This window comes from Quercus suber, unplaced genomic scaffold, assembly GCF_002906115.3.
Source record: "Quercus suber isolate HL8 unplaced genomic scaffold, Cork oak 2.0 scaffold_21, whole genome shotgun sequence".
Lineage (NCBI taxonomy): Eukaryota > Viridiplantae > Streptophyta > Magnoliopsida > Fagales > Fagaceae > Quercus > Quercus suber.
Genome location: NW_027069486.1, coordinates 820,334 through 840,397, shown reverse-complemented (window position 1 = coordinate 840,397; position 20,064 = coordinate 820,334). Strand labels below are relative to the sequence as shown.

General features: G+C 35.7%; 1 protein-coding gene across 1 annotated transcript; it reads right to left on the bottom strand.

Annotated features, from left to right (window-relative positions):
• Positions 1-7,049: 7,049 nt before the first annotated feature.
• On the bottom strand, positions 7,050-19,540 carry LOC112037393 (E3 ubiquitin-protein ligase UPL5). The gene is made up of 3 exons (XM_024070205.2): positions 17,710-19,540; positions 12,955-13,544; positions 7,050-7,664 (listed from the first exon to the last, which is right to left on the bottom strand). The coding sequence occupies exons 1-3, from the start codon at positions 19,280-19,282 to the stop codon at positions 7,401-7,403; spliced, it is 2,427 nt and encodes an 808-aa protein (XP_023925973.1). The 5' UTR covers positions 19,283-19,540; the 3' UTR covers positions 7,050-7,400.
• Between the last annotated feature and the right edge of the window lie 524 nt (positions 19,541-20,064).

Genomic DNA, 20,064 nt, shown 5'->3' with positions numbered 1-20,064 from the left:
GAAGTGGTTTGTCTGCCACTCATTTACTTTTTTTTTTGTTTTTTTAGGTAGTGAAATGGGCTAGGCATTAGTTTAAAATAATTTCAACATGCATAAAGATGGAGTTTTTTGGCTAAATATTGCAAAAAATAGAGTTTATTGGTGCTATAGGCATTGTTCAAAGTTATTTAGCAAAATGAAGAGAGAGACTGAATTTCGGCAACACCATTGCCGAAATTGTAAGAAAAAGTATGAGAGAGAAGAAAGTTGAGTGATGTGATTGGGAGGGAGAAAAAATGAATTTCGATAATGATATTACCGAAATTCATTCCACTGCCCAAGCTCTGCCCATTAAGTGCCCTAGTGGGAGTGCCCGAATAATTTACCAATTGTGGCAACCAAGTTGCTGAAATTGTAAGGAATTGAGGAGAGAGAAAATATGAATTGTGGCAACCAAGTTGCCGAAAATGGGAGGGAAAAAAAAAAGTGGTTGCCGAAATCTGGGGAGGAATTAAAAAAAAGGTGTTACGTCCATAATATTTTTATAACATTTTCACAACAAATCACAGGTAATTAGTTATTATTAGTTCAAATTTGAATTTAACACTAAGATTACTTTTTTAATTCAACAATCACAACTAGTAACAACCTACCATTTAGGATTTATTGTAAAAATATTGTAAAAATAGTGTGCACATATCATTTCTCAAAATAAAATAAAATAAAAAAATGGCAATTGATTTGTGGCAATGGCATTACCGAAATAGAGGAGAAAAAAATTGCGGGAATGAATTTGTGGCAATAGCATTGCCGAAATAGGAGGGAAAAAAAAATTTGTTGCAATTGGTATGTGGCAATGCCATTGCCGAAATAGAAGGAAAAAGAAAAAAAAAAATTGTTTGATTTTTGACAATGACATTGCCGAAATGGCAATTAGAGTTCAAACTTCAAACCTCTTGAGGAAGCTCGTGTGCCAGCAAGAACAGAGTTCTAGACCCACCGCCAACAGATCCATAAGGAAGGAAAGCACTTCCTAGAGCCATCCCATCAGTGAAATTGTGCTGCAATACAATTAAATATATTAATTTATACAATACAAGTTTTTTTTTAATTAATTAATTATTTATATATATATATATAATTGCAAAATTGTGGTCATCTTGAAATTGTACATCAATACTGACCGGTACTAAAATATTTTGTTCTCTTGACCAAACCGAAATAACTTTCGGTATAGTATTAACTCCCTTGATCACAAATCTCTTATTCAACCATAAAAAAATTTATCAGTTAAGCTCATTGAAACCCACAACTAAATTAATACTTAATTAGAGCATTCAAATTCAACAACTGAGTATCAAAAATTTTAAGTATTTATTCATTCATGATTTTCATTGACATCTTTCAATTCAGTCTTCATTAACACACACACACATATACACACACACATATATATATATAACTTTTTTTTTTCTTTTGAACAATTATTCAAATGAAAATAAGAAAAGTGTGAAGGACCCGACCGGGGCCATCCCATCTGTATTCTCTGCATGAAGAACACACAGTTTACCATATGTGATCTTACGTAGATTAATAAAGTCTCTCATGCTATAGAGCCTTGTCCCTTTTTGGTTGCTTATTACTAGGACTATTCAGGTTTTAACCAGAATCGACTACTATATATATTATTATAAAGCAAACCCTAAATAAGTTGGCCGATGTGATTTTATATATATATATATATTAAAATTAATTTTGACAGTAAGTGTTGGACGTATTGGTTGATGTTGTAAATAACTAAATAATACACAAAATTAAGATAAGGAAATCATTTGAATTTTGAACTGAATCCTTAAAAATTCTCTTAGAGAGTATCATATCAACCTTATTAAATCTTTGAAGATATTGATGCACTGATGGGTAAAAATTAAAGCAAAGAGCCATTCGCATTAGGCAAAACTTTTGCTCCATGACACAAACAAATAAGTCATGATTAGCATGTTAATATCTTAGGGTTTTAATGGACAAATTTCAACTTTATTAGCAAACGGCCAGACAGCATTGGGCTCGATTTTATTTGTGTGCCCTAACCCCTAAGGCTGGCTAATTTGCTATCTCCAAAAAACTGTTCAACGCATGACTTCTTCATGCACGAGAAAGCTGGAGACTTCAAAATTCAAAGCAACGGCAGTTTCCTACTTTCTGACCCATTCAACTTTTATTTCTTAGCAAAGAGAGTCAAGAGTAAAATGGTGAGACCTTATTGTTCCATGTCATATAAGTTGATGCATATAAATGGAACCCAACTCGTTCTCATATTCATCAATCTTCATCAAATTGTTAACTTCTATCTTAGCTTACACAACAAGATGGGGTATCCGAATGTGTTTCCTGTAGTCATAACATTGCTTTTACTTATGTCCATGCATGCAAATGAGGCTGGCAGAATCTTGCTTGGAGGAAAGCAAGAGTTGATGAACAAAAACTCACTTAACCAAAGGGCTATTGTGGGTAGTCACAACATGGTTTCTTTACAAGGCATGTTACGAAGGGGTCCAGTCACACCATCTTCACCCAATTCAGGCACTCACATTCCTGCTTCAACAATTAACGAAAGAGCCTTTGTGGGTTATTATTTGGATTCTGTACAAGGGTCACTACAAAAGGGTCCAGTCTCACCATCTGCACCTAATTCAGACACCCATATTCCTGCCTCAACAATTAGCCAGAGAGCCTTTGTGAGTCACAATATGGATTCTATACAAGGCTCACTAGCAAAGGGTCCAACCCACCATCTGCACCCAATCCAGTCACTCGCAATTCTCGTTTAACAGTTAGCCAAAGGGCTTTCACGGGTTACAATGCTGATTCTTTACAAGGTTCACTACAAAAGGTCCAGTCACACCATCTACACCAAATCCAGGCACCCACATTCCTGCTTCACAATTAATAACCAAAGAGCCTTTGCGGGTTACTATTTGGATTCCATACAAGGCTCACTAAAAAAGGGTCCAACCCCACCATCAGCACCAAATCCAGGCACCCACATTCCTCTTCAACAATTGGCCAAAAGGCATTTGGAGGCCACAATATGGCTCTTTTCAAAAGCTCACTAAAAAAGGGTCCTGTCCCTCAATCTGGACCTAATCCACCCACACACATCCCATCTTCATCTACAACAAATTCAGGCACCCATAATATTCCAGCTTCAACAATTAGTGGAAGGGCCTTTGCAGGTCATCATTTTATGGCTCATTTGCAAGAGTCACTACAAAAGGGTACTGTCACTCCATCTGAACCTAATCCAAACACCCACATCCGTTAAACCACACTTCCAATCAACAAAAGGGTTTTCTCAAGGCACCTTGAAGTCATGGTTCCTCATGGTGTACAGACAGCTGAAATAAAATCCGTTTAACATCAACATTAGTTAAATAAAAAGAAGAAGAAGAAAGGAGAAGAAATCTAATTCAAGACGATTTAATGTATTTAATTACATGAATAACTGAAACACCACACTCGGCTAACAGCCTTTCTTTCCTCCAATTTCTTTTGCTATATTCTCTGTATGATTCTTGTTATGTGCTACAAATGTATGTACTTGAGAGAATACAATGAATTGACAAGATTATTTTCTTTCTTTCTTTTTTCGTTTAAGTATATCGATGTGTTATTTATGTCCTACAAAGTAACAGTATATATATTCTAATTCATTTTATCTCACTAGGTGATGAATTGCATGATGCGGATGCAAGTATTATTTTTCTTTAAAAAATTTATAAGAATTGTTTTTTACTGTAGCTAATGTGTAATGCTCAGATTAGTTTCAAATTGTATTCATGTCATGTCACTGAGAATATAGGGGAAAAAATATCAAGGAGTGTAGATTATTAAACATAATATATATATATATATATATATTCAATTTTTTATTTTTATTTTTTATATACAAGGTCAGAAATATAGTTATTCAATTGATATAATAAATAAAAGAATGAATGTTCAAAAAAAAAAAAAATAAAAGAATGATAATTAATACTGTATATAATTTTTATTTTACTTGTATCGTATATAAATATTAGTTGAAAGCACAGAAGCTTTCTATGTGTTTTAATCCCTTAGTTGGTTTATTAATATGGATGAGATCAACAAAGTCTGTAGATTAGGATCAATTAAGTTAGCCTTTACATAATTCTTTACCATGTTACAGTACTACTGTATAACCTTTTATTATATTAATATTTTAAAAATTTAATGGTTTGAATTACATTTTTTTTAAACATACATGCCAAAAATTTCATATTAAACTAAATTACAAATTACACCCTTAAAGTTTGGGGTTTTGATTTTGCTCCTTAAAATTTCAAAATTACAATCCGCTCCCTAATGTTAATTATCGTATGGATTTACTCCATTCCGTTAATCTCAATTACTTAGGTGGCCATTAAGCACCATTTCAGATCAATACAATGTAGTTTTAATGAATTAAAACGAATTTGTTTCCTTCATATCAGTAATTTTTTTTTATTTACATTTTTTAAATAAATTTTTTTCTATAAGTTTTTACTTTTCCATTTTTTTTTAAAATTTTTTCTTTCTCTTCTTCTCCAATATTGCATATTCTCATTTTCTCAATATTTTCTTAGATAACAAACACAAAAACCATCATCTTTTCTTATTTTCTTGTAAAATAAAAATTTCTTAGAGAAACAAACAAAAAAACCAGCAGCCCACATTTTCCCAAAAATCAAGATTTAATTTTTTTTTTTTAATTATATAAAAGAAATCACAAAAGCCACCACCATGCCATGGCATCACCACCTCGTTTGCCCAAACCCTCAAACATGCTCGGCCACCATAGAGCAACTATTAAAATTGTATGCTTATCTGGCATTTAACTGCCACATCATTAATTGATATGGATAAAAGGGAGAAAATCCAAATAATATCTAATGTTAAGTCAGGGGATCAAAATTTTGAATTTTAGGAAACAAAATCAAATTTATTTCAAACTTTAAGGAAATAATTTACAATTTAGCCTATATATTATTTAGTGTCTCCTGTCCAATTCATAAACTTGTATTTTGAATATAATTTTAAAGTTAAAAATATTTTATTTTAATTTTTTAACAAAACAATCCTTAAAATTTGAATATTTTATTATGAGATAGTTATTAGTTTCTGACTATTTTAAGCATAGAAAATATAAAAAGGCAATATATATATATATATATAAAATCACATCGNCTAGATTACATTCATAATCAGCTACCACTGCATGCAAAGAATGGTAAGTAACAACCAAAAACAGAAGAAAAAAAAAAAAAAAAAAAAAAAAAAGGTAAACAACGTTTAGCAACATGCTATCATTTATAAGTAGCATTCTTGAGTGTAATTACTAATTGCCATTCGGTAGAGGATAGACAGACATAACAGAAAATTGAGCTTAAGATAATAGAATCAAGAATGATAAACTACTTTTCTTTAGATCCATTTGGCTGGAGGGATGAAAAAGTGTGAAGATAGAAGACATTTAAGTTTTCTCTCATGGAGTTTGGTTAAGAGGAAGGAATAGCGAAGGGATGAAAAACTCTATTATTTGATTGAGAAGAAAAGTGAGAAGATAGAAAATAAAATTGATAAAAATTTACTATTATGTCCCTATTAGATAAAACAAAAGGTAAACACATCATATTTTTATTAAAAATTTGTGTACGAATGAATACTTCATTAAAAATAAGCCCAAGAAGTTCAAGAACCAAAAAATTTTTTTTTTTCTATTAAAAAAATGACATGAAAAGAAACAAATGAGAAAAAAAAATTAAATTAAAAAAAATGAAAGAGAACTCCAAAAAACCTAAAAAAGACAAAAAATTCAAAGAGGAAAAAACCAAAAAATTTCAAAAATTTGAGTGTTTGCTAGGTGAAAAAAGCAAATAAGAAACCGACAAAAAATTGTTCAAAATGATTGGGTAATTTCGTCCAAAATGCCCAAGACTTTTTGCTCTTCATTTTCATTCTTATTTTCTCCCAATTTGGGGAGATTAAGTTTTGGTAGACCCAAAGGAAAAACAGCCAAGCCCCACCAATTTTCTCCCCCTTCCTCCTCTCAACCATACACCCTTCCCATCCATTTTCTCTCCATTTTTTCCGTTCTCCCCAAAATCACTCCAACCATACATACTCTTAATCTTTATTTGAAAACTCTACTCTTAATTGCTATAGGTGAGCTATGGCTAAATTTCCATGAAGGAGCGCATGCAGATCTTTCACTTGAGACCTCTCTTTTGTAAGGTTGTCTAGACTCCTCAAGCATTGGTTGAGACCTCTTTTTAGTCCAGCTGGTCCCATTGTCTTTTTCTTTTCTTTTTTTAATTCCTGAATAATAATAATAAACACTCTAGCTTTGATGCTGGTTGACACCTAATAATTGGGATGTGGATGCTCCTACATTAATTAGACATTACTTCATGCATCACCAGATGATCCTGACTTGGACATGTCATGTTTTAGTACCTTTCTCAAATAGATAGACAATTTACCAGGAAAACAAAGATAAGATATTAGTGAAAAACAACTAACATTAGCGAGTGCATAATATATTGCTCAACTCATACTGAATCACGCAGAGGTTTCAAAAAAAAAAAGTAATCACGCAGAGTGGGGAATAATCTTTTCAACTCCCAGTACCCATGTCGAACCAGTTCTCTACCATCTTAAGTTTAGGCTTTCCAAAAAGAAAATGAATATAATTAGATTATGCACGAGACACAGTTTTTAGTGTCATGCTTGCTCAGAAGGAAGAAATATATAGCCTTTGTTCAGCCTAAAATCAAAAGTAAAAGTAAAAAATTAAAAATTAAAAAAAGGAGAGTGACACAGGGAAATGAGTTAGCTTCGGAAACAATTTTGAAAAACTTTTAAATTGTTAAACAGGCCTTTTGGGAGAATTATGAACAAAAACAGAGAAGCAATGGACTTGAAAACAATTGCACAATATCACAACCTGAAAGTATTCTAAACAAAACGGATATTGATCTTATTCACATAATCTTATAAAAACTTGATGATTATCAGAGAAAAAGGAGATTGACTTGTTTGTCATTGCATAATCTGTGTGCTTAAATGTCCCGATAAGCCAGTATCTAATACTATGAAATAAGTCCATGGAAGCAGAGAGATTTGCATTTTTCTGCCTCCTGCTTTATTTATACTATAACTATACAAACAGACAACAAAAAGAGCAATGACATTGCAACCTTCATCCAACGATGCAAAAAGAAGGGTGAACAATAAGAGAACTATAGCACCTTCTTACATAGTCTAATGACAATCATCCTATAATCTGTACAACCTGAGGACAAATATTTCTATGTGCAGTTGAAAAACCCTTTCAACCCAGATCTTCAGATGCAACTATTTCACCGAGTACCAAAGCTACAAAATACATGTTCTTGGGTGATGACATGAAGGCGATCTTGCATGACAGCCATAGATGGATAGGGTGGGAAACACAACCGATAAAAGCAAGTGTGAGATGAAGGCAAACAATCATGAGACTCTTTGGACCTGTATATGTAAAGCCGGGAAGCCAATCCACGGAAACCTTCCACTGGTAAATATTTCACTGAGGTCCAGAAAAAGAGAAGAACCTTTCTCTGCTCTGCTGACATTCCCCCAACAATCTGCAAATTTTTTAAGCAAAGATAATTTAATTACCACAACAAATTGGCAACAACTATCAATCCCTATTCATATAATTTTATTATTAGTTAATAATAGAGAGATCTCCAGCTACTTCAAAGTCAAAATTACTCGACTGTTTTGGCTCAAAGTCTGCTAAACACAGGTTGTTGACCTTTTAAGGCTTTCAATATCTACTTATCTAATAAATTGAGAGAGAATTGTTTGGAAATGCAACTGCCTTGTCAACAGGCAGATCAGGGTCTTAAGAATTTGCTAGTGGAGCAGTGCGAGTTACGCTGTCATTAATTATACCTTGCCATGGAGCCAAGACAGTCTCACACTGTAAACAATATACAAGATCAAACAATTGTCTACGCAAATTCAAGGTAAGCTTATTGATATTCTATCATCTGGGATTGGGTTACACATCATGTGTTGTTACCATTTCTGGCCCAAATAACAATTCCTTCCTCCAAAAGAATGGGTGAGATCAAAGTTCAAGACCAACAAGATGGGTTTCAGCTTGGCATTAACCAATAAATAAATAAAATCTTGCTGTGTTGCTTGAATTTTATCTATGGCCATCTCATTGTGGTTATACATATTTCAAGTCTAGGACCCTGACTGAAAAGATTCGATACGTTATCAGGTAGTATTCACCAATATGATAATGTCTTTTAATAATCTTCTAAATTCATCAAAAATCAAGGAAAACGAAAGAAATCCCTTGTCCTTTACCCAAATGTTATAAAAGCAGTAAGTTTCATAATTGTTCTCAAAACTCACAGCAGAACCCTGAGAGCCTAATGGCATACCTTTTTTGGGGGGATAAAAACATACAAAGGCCATAGTACTTCTTTGTCAATTCCAAGCATAACATGGGTAAATATCTCTCTCTCATGCCTTTATACTGGTCACCTCAATAAGATCCAATCCGAACACTTGAGCTTCAATTAAGAGAACATCAGTCTACTAAAACAGGGCGGGCTGCATGTGATAGTAGCCCCAACTTGTTGAAATGGGCAGGAATGGAACAAAAGAACCATGACTGAAACCAAAATAGCTACCAGCAAGCAATGACCAACATTTTCAAAGAACTTCCTGGGACACTAAAGTTTAGGCATTCCTATTGGGGGTTCAGGTTCATCAAGGTCAAAGCACTGTTAAGAGGAAGGCAACTAAGCAACTATTTGTGCCCCAACCTTGAACGGGCTACTAGAAATCCTACTAATGACAGTCTAATCCCTGCAACTACCCACTCATCACATGAGCAAAAAACTTCCTAAATAAAGTACTAATTCACTATAATTCTCTTTAATGATGAAAAGTTGCTAGCTATTCCATACTAAAATGCATAGTGCACTGCAATCAGTTTTAGCGACAATAGCAGATGCAACTTTTGAGTTTTATGACTTTATCTAATTCCAAATATAAAATTCCACAATATTATCATTCTTCTAAGTAATAGAAAATGATCATGTTTGAACAAATACAATGCTTATATGATTAACTTCTACATTCCATTGTGTTGCACTATCGAATCAGATGTAAGCATGTATGTACACACGAGAAAACTCTTGCACCCTACTTCTGTTATGAGAAAAGGAGCTCACCTTGTCAGAAGTGAACTCCAACATCTACTTCCCCTCTATATCCTTCCTTTTTTCGCTAACATAGGCGTCCAGGACTTCTGTTTTTCCTAGGGTGCATCAGTTTGGTATCAGAGCAGGTCTGTCACTCTCGATCATTTGAATTTTCTACTACCATGGAAACACTAAGTGGAAGAGTTCACCAGAGAAGACTTTTAAACCAACAACGACATGATTTGCTATTATGGATTGCTTAATAGCTTGAAAACCTCACTGACTGAGTTACTCATTTAGAAGTTGGAAAGACAACAGATTCTACAATATTGATTAATCAAGCTATGGCAGGTTACAAAGAACTAGGAGGCACAATCCAGAGAGCAGAAAAACAGGTGTGTCTAGGAGATTCAGGTATCAAAAACAAGAAGTCAATCCTAGACGCTCCATTCACAACAACAATGGGGAGATGATTGAACAAGGAGTTTACAATATGGCCAATGATAACATTACCATGTGAGAATTGATGTTCCCGATTTTTCTGGAAAGCTTGCTCCTCATTCTTTCTTTGATTGATTAGTTGCAATGGAAGATTATTGTGATTGGTATGGTATGGGATGGAAAAGTATGGTCAAGGCCTAAGCACACGGAGTATAATATGGGGCACTCTAACAGAAAAGAAGAAAAAAAAAAAGAAGAAATCAGACGTCAACCAAAATACAAACTATCCAAAAAAGACAATAGATACGAATCAAGGGCAGAGGACTGCAAAGAAACCTATTCACATCTGAATAAATTGCCCACTATATGCGAGTGCGACATGAGCTGGATTACCAAGCATTCTGTCTTTATAAATGTGGTAACTCCTTTGTCTCCAAGCAGTCCACATCAAGATTGAATAGCTCTCCAGATTTTCAACTGGTCCTTTTTCACACATAGAGCAGCCCAGCTTAGTAGTAGATCTGACATTCTCCTAGGCATCATCCAACTCACACCGAAAAGACACAATAGGAAATCCCAAGCTCTCTAGCAACGCTACAATATAGGGATAGATGGTTAATGGTTTTCTCATCAGACTAGCACATGCTACACCAATCTGGCATAACAATGCTCTTTTCTGCAGATTAACCATACTTAAGAGTTTGCTCTTCATTGTAAGCCGCATAAAGAATCTGACACGAGGAGGAGATTCAACTCGCCACATAGTGTGCCAAGGGAAATGTTGATCCCCTCCTTTTCTCAAAGCTTTATAATAAATATTAACTTTGAAGCCCAGAGCTCTAGAAATAGTCCAGGTCCTCCAATCCTCTTGAGACAAACATATCTTAAGAGTACAAACCTGTCAAGAAAGAATCCATGGATTCAAACTCCCAATTATGCACAGCCCAATTAAAAGATGGGTTCCAATACAACCATTTGACACATCCAAATAGTCAGCCACCTTCGCCTCCTTGTCTAAGCAATTAGAAAAAGTTCTGGGTAATGATCCTTGAAGATCTCACCGTCTTATTCCCGGTCCCCACCGCATATTTTTACAAATTTTTTGCACACTTGGAGCATCCCTTGCTTATGTATTTCCATAGACTCACACCATATGTAAGCTCCACACTATCTGTACACCAACCATCCTGGCATATCCCATACTTAGTTTCTATCACCTACACCAGAAAGAGTTTGTCTCCACCCCAAAGCGTCATAACCATTTCCCTAACAATGCTTGATTAAATAGCATCAAACATCTAATCCCAAACCTCCCTCTTGATTGGGTAATACACCGAATCCCAATTAACTAAATGGAACTTAAACTCATCCGCCAAACCACCCTAGAGAAAGCCCCTTTGAATTTTCTACATTCTATTTGCAACACCAAAAGGGAGGGGAAATAAGGACCTAAAATAAGTAGGGAGACTTAGACAGCATACTTTTAATTGGGGTGAGCCTTCCCCCTTTTGACAAAGACAAATGTGGTGGTGCAACATTGAAAAACACATGCTCATACTTGGTCAGCCTTCAATTATTCATTGGGGGGAAAACGAAGCTTATACGAAAAGAGGTACCTTCAGCTTGATTATAAAGATTCTTTAAATGATCGGTTGATTCAATTGAAACAAGGATCTATTATGGTTGAAGATTACACCAAGAAGTTCAGTAACCTCCCAATTCACTGTCAAATTGATAAAAATGATCGTCAACTTTTATCAGGATACAAAGCTAGCCTTTTCCCCGAAGTAAAAAGGGAAATGACTATAGTTTGATTCTTTAGCATTGATGAAGTCTATCAAATGGCATTTAAAATTGAGGACCACGTCAAACAACCATTGGCCAGGCTTTTTGGATCTCAATATGGAGAATCTGCCTCTAAGAAGCTGACTGATAGTTATCGTTCCCGTAGGCAGTATCCCAAGAAGCAGGACAAGTGCAACCAAGAATTTACCTAATAAAAACATGATTAGAAGTTCAGGTAAGAGAGGCTGGGGAAGGCAGCATTCTGCTCCTGTGTCCAGCCAAGAATCTAAATCTTTGAGACGAAAAAAAGCAAGTGCAAACTAGCAAAGAGAAGCAGAAGAAGAACTGCATGTAGAACAAGAAGCAATGCAGTAACCAGGATTCTGCGGCGCACTTCAGTAGGCATCAAAGTACATTGAACAAGACAATTTGCCTGTAACTAGCATCGTTTTCAAAGGACAAATTCTATTAGCCATGATTTGGAGGGAAGTTGAGAGATTCTTAATCATTGTCATATTTGTCAAGTTTCCAAAGGACAAAAGCAAAATACATGGGTGTATACTCCACTTACAGTACCTCAAAAGCCTTGCGATAATATGAGTATGGATTTTGTCCTAAGGCTTATTGAGGTACATGTGAAAAGTAGGATCTTACAATCCTTGATTCAATCCAGAAAGCTCATTCACTGATCCTGTAGGATCCCAATATATCTATACTACTATTTAAGAGGCTTCCCCCATTTGGGATCCTCATTTTTTTGGTTCAGAAATGCCCCTACACCTCTATGTTTAAGTAGAAACAAAACTAAAAGACAATCCGGTAAAAATACAACTCTAACTCCCACTAAAACATTGCCTAAAAATAGAATCACTCTCCTGTTGATTTTCAAATTGCTTTATCCACTATAAATTAGATTCTCAAAATAAAAATTATATATATAAAATAAAAACAAAGGTTTTTTTTTTTCCTACAAAATATATATATATATATATATTTATTTATTTATTTTATAAGTAATAGGATCCCAATATTTTAACAACTTTGAATTTCATCTTGCCTACATGGACAAACACTGCCATGTTTAATTTCCAACTTAGCATGAAATTGCACTTTCGAGATGCGATTTCACTGGAAATGCCTTCTGCAAATGTCACATCTTGAAGATGCAAGTTTAAAAGGTGTTGTATTCTTACACTAAGTTTCAAGTAATGGGCATTTTACACTTCTAAATTAAAAATACAATTTCTCACCAAATGACTCCTGTTAACATGAAAGGTGTAAAAATATGATTTGTGAAAAAAAAAAAAAAAAAAAAAGAAAAGTGAGAATTATGGAACTTTTTGAACTCATGTCTTCAAAATGGGAATTCAAGTAAACTCAGTATGTGCCTTAGAAGGAAATCATTTGTAAACATGGGAAAAAAACTAAGTAGAGGAAAACACAAATAAATTTAATAAATTAAAATCTTGCAAGCACGTACCTTCCAGAACCAGAATATCTGAGGATCAGTTTCTTTGTAGCCATTGTACTCAGTATGTGCCTTCCAATCATCAACACAAATAGCAGTTTCACTTCCATGAAGCATCCAATCAAGATCTTCAAGCTCTAAACTTTGGAAAAAGAACTTCTGGAGCTTAGAGTTGGAAAGAATATCACCAAAACCTTGTGCAAATTGTGATACCTGGTCTGAGATAGATGTGACAAAGCGATGCTCAATAAGAAGCCTAACATATTCCTCCCTGTTCTGGCTATTCACAACCTTGCTTTTCCCACCAGGGCAAAGCTCCACAACTTTCCTGGATCCTAACTCCTCAACTTCTCTAACAAATGTTAGTCCTAAAGCATCTGAATCAATAAAATCAGAATCCATATCCAGAATCTGTTTGCAGCTATTATACAAGCGTGGATCTGCATCCCTTATATCTTCCAACGAAAAACACTTCCCAGCCAATTGCAAGAAAAAGACACGATCAAAGACAATGCCTACTTGAACTTTATGCATCAAAGCTAATGCAATCACCCGACCAGAGAAGCTGAAATACTCAAGGTGCATGGGATCCACCCTTGACGCTGCATACAGAAGGAAACGGATGAACAAATCATAATTGTCTCTGGAAAAAGAGTTCTTTGCTTCAATATAATATTTACTTAAACAAAATGATAAATATTTTTATAATTATAAGTGTAGAACTCTTTTAACAGAAATAGAAGCATAACTCAGAACTCTGAATCAGGGAAATTCTGCATGATGACACAATTCCCAAAAAAATGAGTAATACCAATATAGGTTCAATGGCAGTTTGATAGTGACTGAACTGAGTTTACAATCTAATATCGAACAGCTTGTTTCAGAAACTATTGTTTTGTAACTTGTTGAACAGGGGGCAATACAGCCTCATCAAAGGTAAACAATTGATTACGTAAAATCATACCATTTGCCCATGGGACTCAATCTTGAGAATGATAACTTTGCATTCTACATACAGATTAGATTATTTGTATTTCTTAACCTACCGTTCGCAGGTCTGATTCTGTTATGATTATCTTCTAGTTTTCTTATTGAACTTTTGAGCAGGGGCGGCTCCAGGATTTTTGTCCAAGGGGTCAATAAGAAACATAAATTATATAAAATCTAAAGCAAAAGAAACTTGAATATATCAATATCACCAAAAAAAAAATAATGAAATTCTACAATTGTCTTCTACGAGGTTTCATATTTTGAAACCGTTGCATGATAGATCCATTATCAATCCAACGAGCTATGTCTTTTTCAATGTACACAGTCAAACAATCATTCAACCATTGATCCCCCATTCGATTGCGCAATTCATTCTTGATATATTTCATTGCTGAAAAACTTCTTTCCACTATTGCAGTCGCAATAGGAAAGGTCAAAACTAACTTCACAAGCAAATATATCAATGGATATATAACATCCTTATTTGTCTCCACCATCTTTCTAGCAAGGTCTTTAATTTATAAGTTTACAATTCTTTAAATGTTTTATATTTTTATTGTCTTTAGTATTAATGTATTGACCAAGTCACATAGCCAACAACCACTCACAACTCACAACTCACATTCAACAAAATTAAAAACTACTCACAAGTCACAAATTAATCAAATAGTCAAAGCGATAAGTAATAACTCAACTTTATATCAAATCAATAAAACACTCACAGCAACTCTACAACACGCCAACACCCAACAATAAAGAAACTCAAACTCAAGTACTCAACAACAATAAAAGCAAAAGGAACTGTTTCAGCCCAATAATGGTATGCTCCTCCTCCTCAAAAGTTTGAAGATTCCATTCTCTCAAATAGTCCACATAATACACAACAGAATTGCCTCCCAAATAACTGCTGCCCAATGTTGACCAACCCCTCTCCTCCAACAAGCCAGCAACTCCACCACATGCTTAGGCATCACCCAAGAGACACTAAACAAGCTAAAATCGAAATTCCACAAGCTCTATGCATAAGAACGGTGAAGAAGCAAGTGATTCACCGATTTCCAACTATTCTTACTCATACAATAGTGGTTAACAATGCAAATATTCCTCTTCCCCAAATTATCCAATTTCAGAATCTTACCTTTGGCTGCTGCCCAAGTGAAGGGGGAAAAAAAAACTTTGTGAGGAACTTTCACCTACCAAATACTTCTCCATGTAAAGGACTGAATACCTCCATCGCTAAGGACTCTATAATATGATTTAACTTCAAAAGATTCCTTCCTAGTAGGCCTCCATGCCATTCTATCTCCCCCCTCCGCTCAATATATCTGGAATACAAAAGAGCATGGAAATATTGTAGGTTCTCTAATTCCCAGTCATTAACCAATCTAGTGAAAAGAATGTCCCAATGGATATCCCCATCTTTCCAATGGATTTGATCTGCTACAAACTCAACCTTTTTCCATGCAATACAATACTTTTGATTCATGATTTTTGTGTAGCAATAATACATCATCTAGCAGTTTACATTTACTCATACCAGAGCCATAATATACAACTCCATACTGAGAACCAGTCTGTCAATCCTAACCACTATTCTTTCATTACTTCATAAACATCAAAAAATCATAGCACCAGCTCTAAAGACAAGAAAATCTTCTGCAAGACTCACCTTTCTATGATCTCCACTCTCCACAAGATTCTAATTATCCACAGAAACTTAAGCAAATGAAAAATCAAACAACTAGACTCACACAAACATGTTGAAAATCTTCTGGCCTCATTACCAGTCATTATTCCAACTTCTACATAAATTAAACATATACGTCAAACACATGTTGATTGAAATCCAAGTTCCAACACTCTTAAAAAATGTATAACACTTGCAAATTTATTTTTTTTTCCCATAAGACACAACTGAGAAAAATGAAGATTACAATTTAAGTAAGATAATGGTCATATATGGTTGTAAGGGATGATGCAACATATTACTGTTCTCTTACAGATACAATTTTGACATTTGATAATGTAAAAATAACCAGACTGAAATCACGTGGGCTCAAACCCCCACCCTGGGCTGCGAAGGTGCAACCCAAACACACCACAAAGGATGGATAAAATTCCCCGCATGGGTTTTCCCCACCCTGAAGATAAACAGGGTGAGGACACGCTTTTTTTGCTTCACTTGAGTGTGTGTGCGTGTATTATTAATATATTTTTTTTAAATTTTCATAAATATTCTATTTTCATCCCCCAAAACACTTGGAGGCTGTTTGGTTCACCATTTTAAAATGTGTTTTCAAAAAGGGTAAAAACCAGTTTTGAAATAGGTTTCCAAAAATGTATCTTATAGGTTGTAAATGTGAGAAACAAAAGAGTTAAAAACTGTTTCGCAAAAATATATCTCTTTCAAGTTTTTGTTAAAAACACAACCCCCAACCTTGAAAACTTCTAAAAAAAAGTTTCAGTTTAGGGTTTGCCAAGTAAATCTAAGGAACCATTTTTAAGTTTGGTTTTTCGAAAACAATTCACCAAAAAAGTTTTTTTTATGGGCCCCCACCACCTCATTTTGTTTTTAAGTGATGAAAACAGTTTGTAAAATGACCAACCAAACCAGCCCTTGTTCTATCTATCTTATTACTCTCACTACTATCCCTTCTTTTCTCTTTCATCTCTACATTATCAATGTCAAAAACATCTCATTATGGTTAGTAAATAGCTCCAAACAGCCTTGCCCTGTTGCCATCCCCGCAACCCTCCCCCCTCTCCCCCCCACCCACAAACACAGAAATTCTTGAATCTATATCAATATCAACAATTACACAAACAGTAATGTAACAGAAGGTTATACACAAATGTCTGAGTCTATACTAATATCAACAATTTCACAAACAGCAATGCAACAAAAGATTTTGGTTGATCTTGAGTCTATTCCCATATCAACAATTACATAAACAGCAATGCAACAAAAGGTTTGGTAAATCATTCATCATATGTAGTAACAACACCCCCCCCCCCCCAAACACCACCCCACCCCCCTCCCCCTCCACACACAAATAAAGATAAAAAAAATAAAAAATAAAAATCATTCATCACATGTGGTTATACCCCCCACCACCTCCACCCAACAATTACACTTAACAGCAATGCAACAAAAGGTTTTTGGTTGATCATTTATCATATGTCGTAACAACACAAATTTTCGCATCTATACCCATGTCAACAATTATACAAACAAAAATGCAACAAAAGCATTTGGTCAATCATCCATAATATGCAGTAATATCCACCCCCCCCCCCAAAAAAAAAAAAAAAAAAAACCCAAAACAAACACAAAAATTCTTGAGTCTATACCCATATCATTAATTGCACAAACAACAATGTAACAAAAGGTTTTGGTAAATCATTCCACATATGTGGTTCCCCACCAAACACAAATTCATGGGTCTATACCCATATCAACAACTACACAAACAGAAATGTAACAGCACAAATTCCTGAGTCTGTGCCCAAATCAACAATTACACTAACAGCAATGCAACAAAAGGTTTTGGTTGATCATTTATCATATGTCGTAACAACACACAAATTCTCGCGTCTATACCCACTATCAACAACTATACAAACAAGAATGCAACAAAAGCTTTTGTCGATCATCCATAATACACCCCCCCCCCCCCAAAAAACCCCCAAACAAAAAAAAAAAAAGAGATGCATAGAAATCAACCAAATTAAATACAGATCAATAAAAGAATCTATTAGAAGCCAACTAAAGCTTACTTGGATTAGGATAGAATCTTCTACGATCATTTGGGCATGCCACAAAAAGAGCGTTTTCTGGGTTAAATATAGCTTGGCATACCAAAAAAAACCATTCCCGCAATACACCCAGACCTGTAGCTTCCTCATTTTTGAACTCCACAAAGAGACCAGCATGTAGAGATTCGGATTCTGCCCGTTGTATATACTCAAATGATTCTGCCAATAATTGAGACCTGTCAATGAGCATCTGATGCAGTTCCTCGTAGTCTTCTTTAGCCTCCGGAAACATCATCATAGCCAAATGCCTTCTAGACTCAAAATCAGTTACATCCTTCCGCTCAAGAAGCCACTGATGATCGTCTGTAGGCTTTGCATATTTAATAATTAGAGCACAAAGTGCCGTTTTTGAAAGCCTCAAAACCGTCCAAAACTGTTCTTCAGCACCCTGATAAATTTTTGAAATGCCATGCAGTTCCTTCAAAATGGCAAGATACTGAGACCATCCCGAATATACAACTTCGCCTTCCCCAATCAAGTTCCCATCCATTCCTCGTAGGCACTCATCCATTCTATTCAACAAATCAATAAATATACGATAAAGCTCCTGTGCCAACACTGGATGCTTATATCCTTCCCCCTCAACAAACGTCACCGGTATGAGACCCTCAAAACTCACACGAACCATAATCATAGTCCTCAAGGGGAGGACGAACGCTGTGAAATCACGAACATCACTCAACAGTGGCCCTGCCGTACCAGGGGTTTCCATACTCAATCCTAAATCCCTACACAACCTACTCGCCATCTCGCTAATAAACGGGAAAATCTCTTCCATCACAATGGTTCCACCACCCCTAACACTCTTCATCGAAGGTCGAATCGACTCTAACATCATGCCAAATGTACTCCGGCAAGATAAATACAAAGGGTCCTCATCTCCAGCTCTCCTAAGCAACTTACAAAACTCTAATACTATTGGTGCACAATAATTATGATGACTTTTTGGCAACGAATTTCGACTAATATTCAAGAAATGCCTAATGGCACTATCAGCACAGTCCCTGTTACCTTTCTCCATGGACATGTAGAGCATGACCAACGCGGCCGGAGCCGAAGACAACATAAATATCTGCAAATGCCCCGCCGCCAGCTGCTTCTTCTCTTTCGGAGTGGTCGACAAGTACTCACTCAACCTCGACATGATGTGATCGTCGGCGGCAGGGACGGCTTCGCCGCGGCAGAGCCGGCGGACGACGGAAACTATTTCGTCGATGACTTGCCAAGCGTGAGGATGCTCGGTGCTATGCATACGGCCGACGAGCTGCAATCCGGCGTCGTTTTCGATGGAGCACTCGGCGAGCGAGCGTTCCCACTGGAGCTGTTTGCCTCCGTATATGAGCCTTTGCTCGTGGACCGGGATTCCGGTGACCAATTGGATTCGCTCGTGGAGCGACTTCACGGTATCGTGAGGGTAAGCTTGGATTACCCTAGTCTTACCCTCGGAAATCATTCGGATGAAGAATTGCAAACGAGGCGACGCGGAATGAGTCGACTCGGCCGAGTCGGTGGCCGATTGAGCATCTTTCCTCATTTTTTTTTTTTTTTTTTTTTTTGATCAAAACTTAGTAGCTATATAGTAAGACTAAGAGAGAGAGAGTGTCTAAGACAAGGAGTTAGCTTCTTTTTTTTTTTTGAGGGTCAGACAAGGAGTTAGCTAAGACAAGAGAAAATGGTAAAGTTTTTTTGTGGGAAGGTTTTTTGGGTTTGGGAAGGGAAAAAAGGAGGTAGTTTGATCGGAATTGTCAACTCGGCTTGTTTACAGCCGTCATCAACAACAACAACATAGACTGTCATCTTACGCTACTTTTCTTTTCTTTTCTTTTCTTTTTATTTTATTTTATTTTTTTCTAAGTGTTAGACCCACAATATTTTTATAACAAATTATAGGTAGTTAATTGTTGTGGGGAGGTAAAAACTCAGAACTACTTAATAGGCCTAGGACACCATGTTGAGGAGTATTATATTTTCGAAAGGCAATAATTGGTTGGGACAGTCCATCTGAAGGCAGGAAGCCCAGAAGTAGAGGTGGAGTACCGTCCGAAGAGGTCACTACTGATCCGAGGATGTCTTACTCTCCGGTTACAAATAGCATTGATCAATCAGATGTATGGAAGGTCCGAATGATCTTTCTAGCAATCTTAATGATAATGATAAGTTCTGGGTAGGTTTGGAGATGATCAGAATGAAGAAATATCTAAAGGAAAAGCTGCTACCATTGTATTTAATGCACTGCAACAGCTTTTCTGGCCGCATTTATGTGGAGAAGACTCCTGAACAGTGTAACCTCAGCTACCGCCACTCACAAAGAACTAA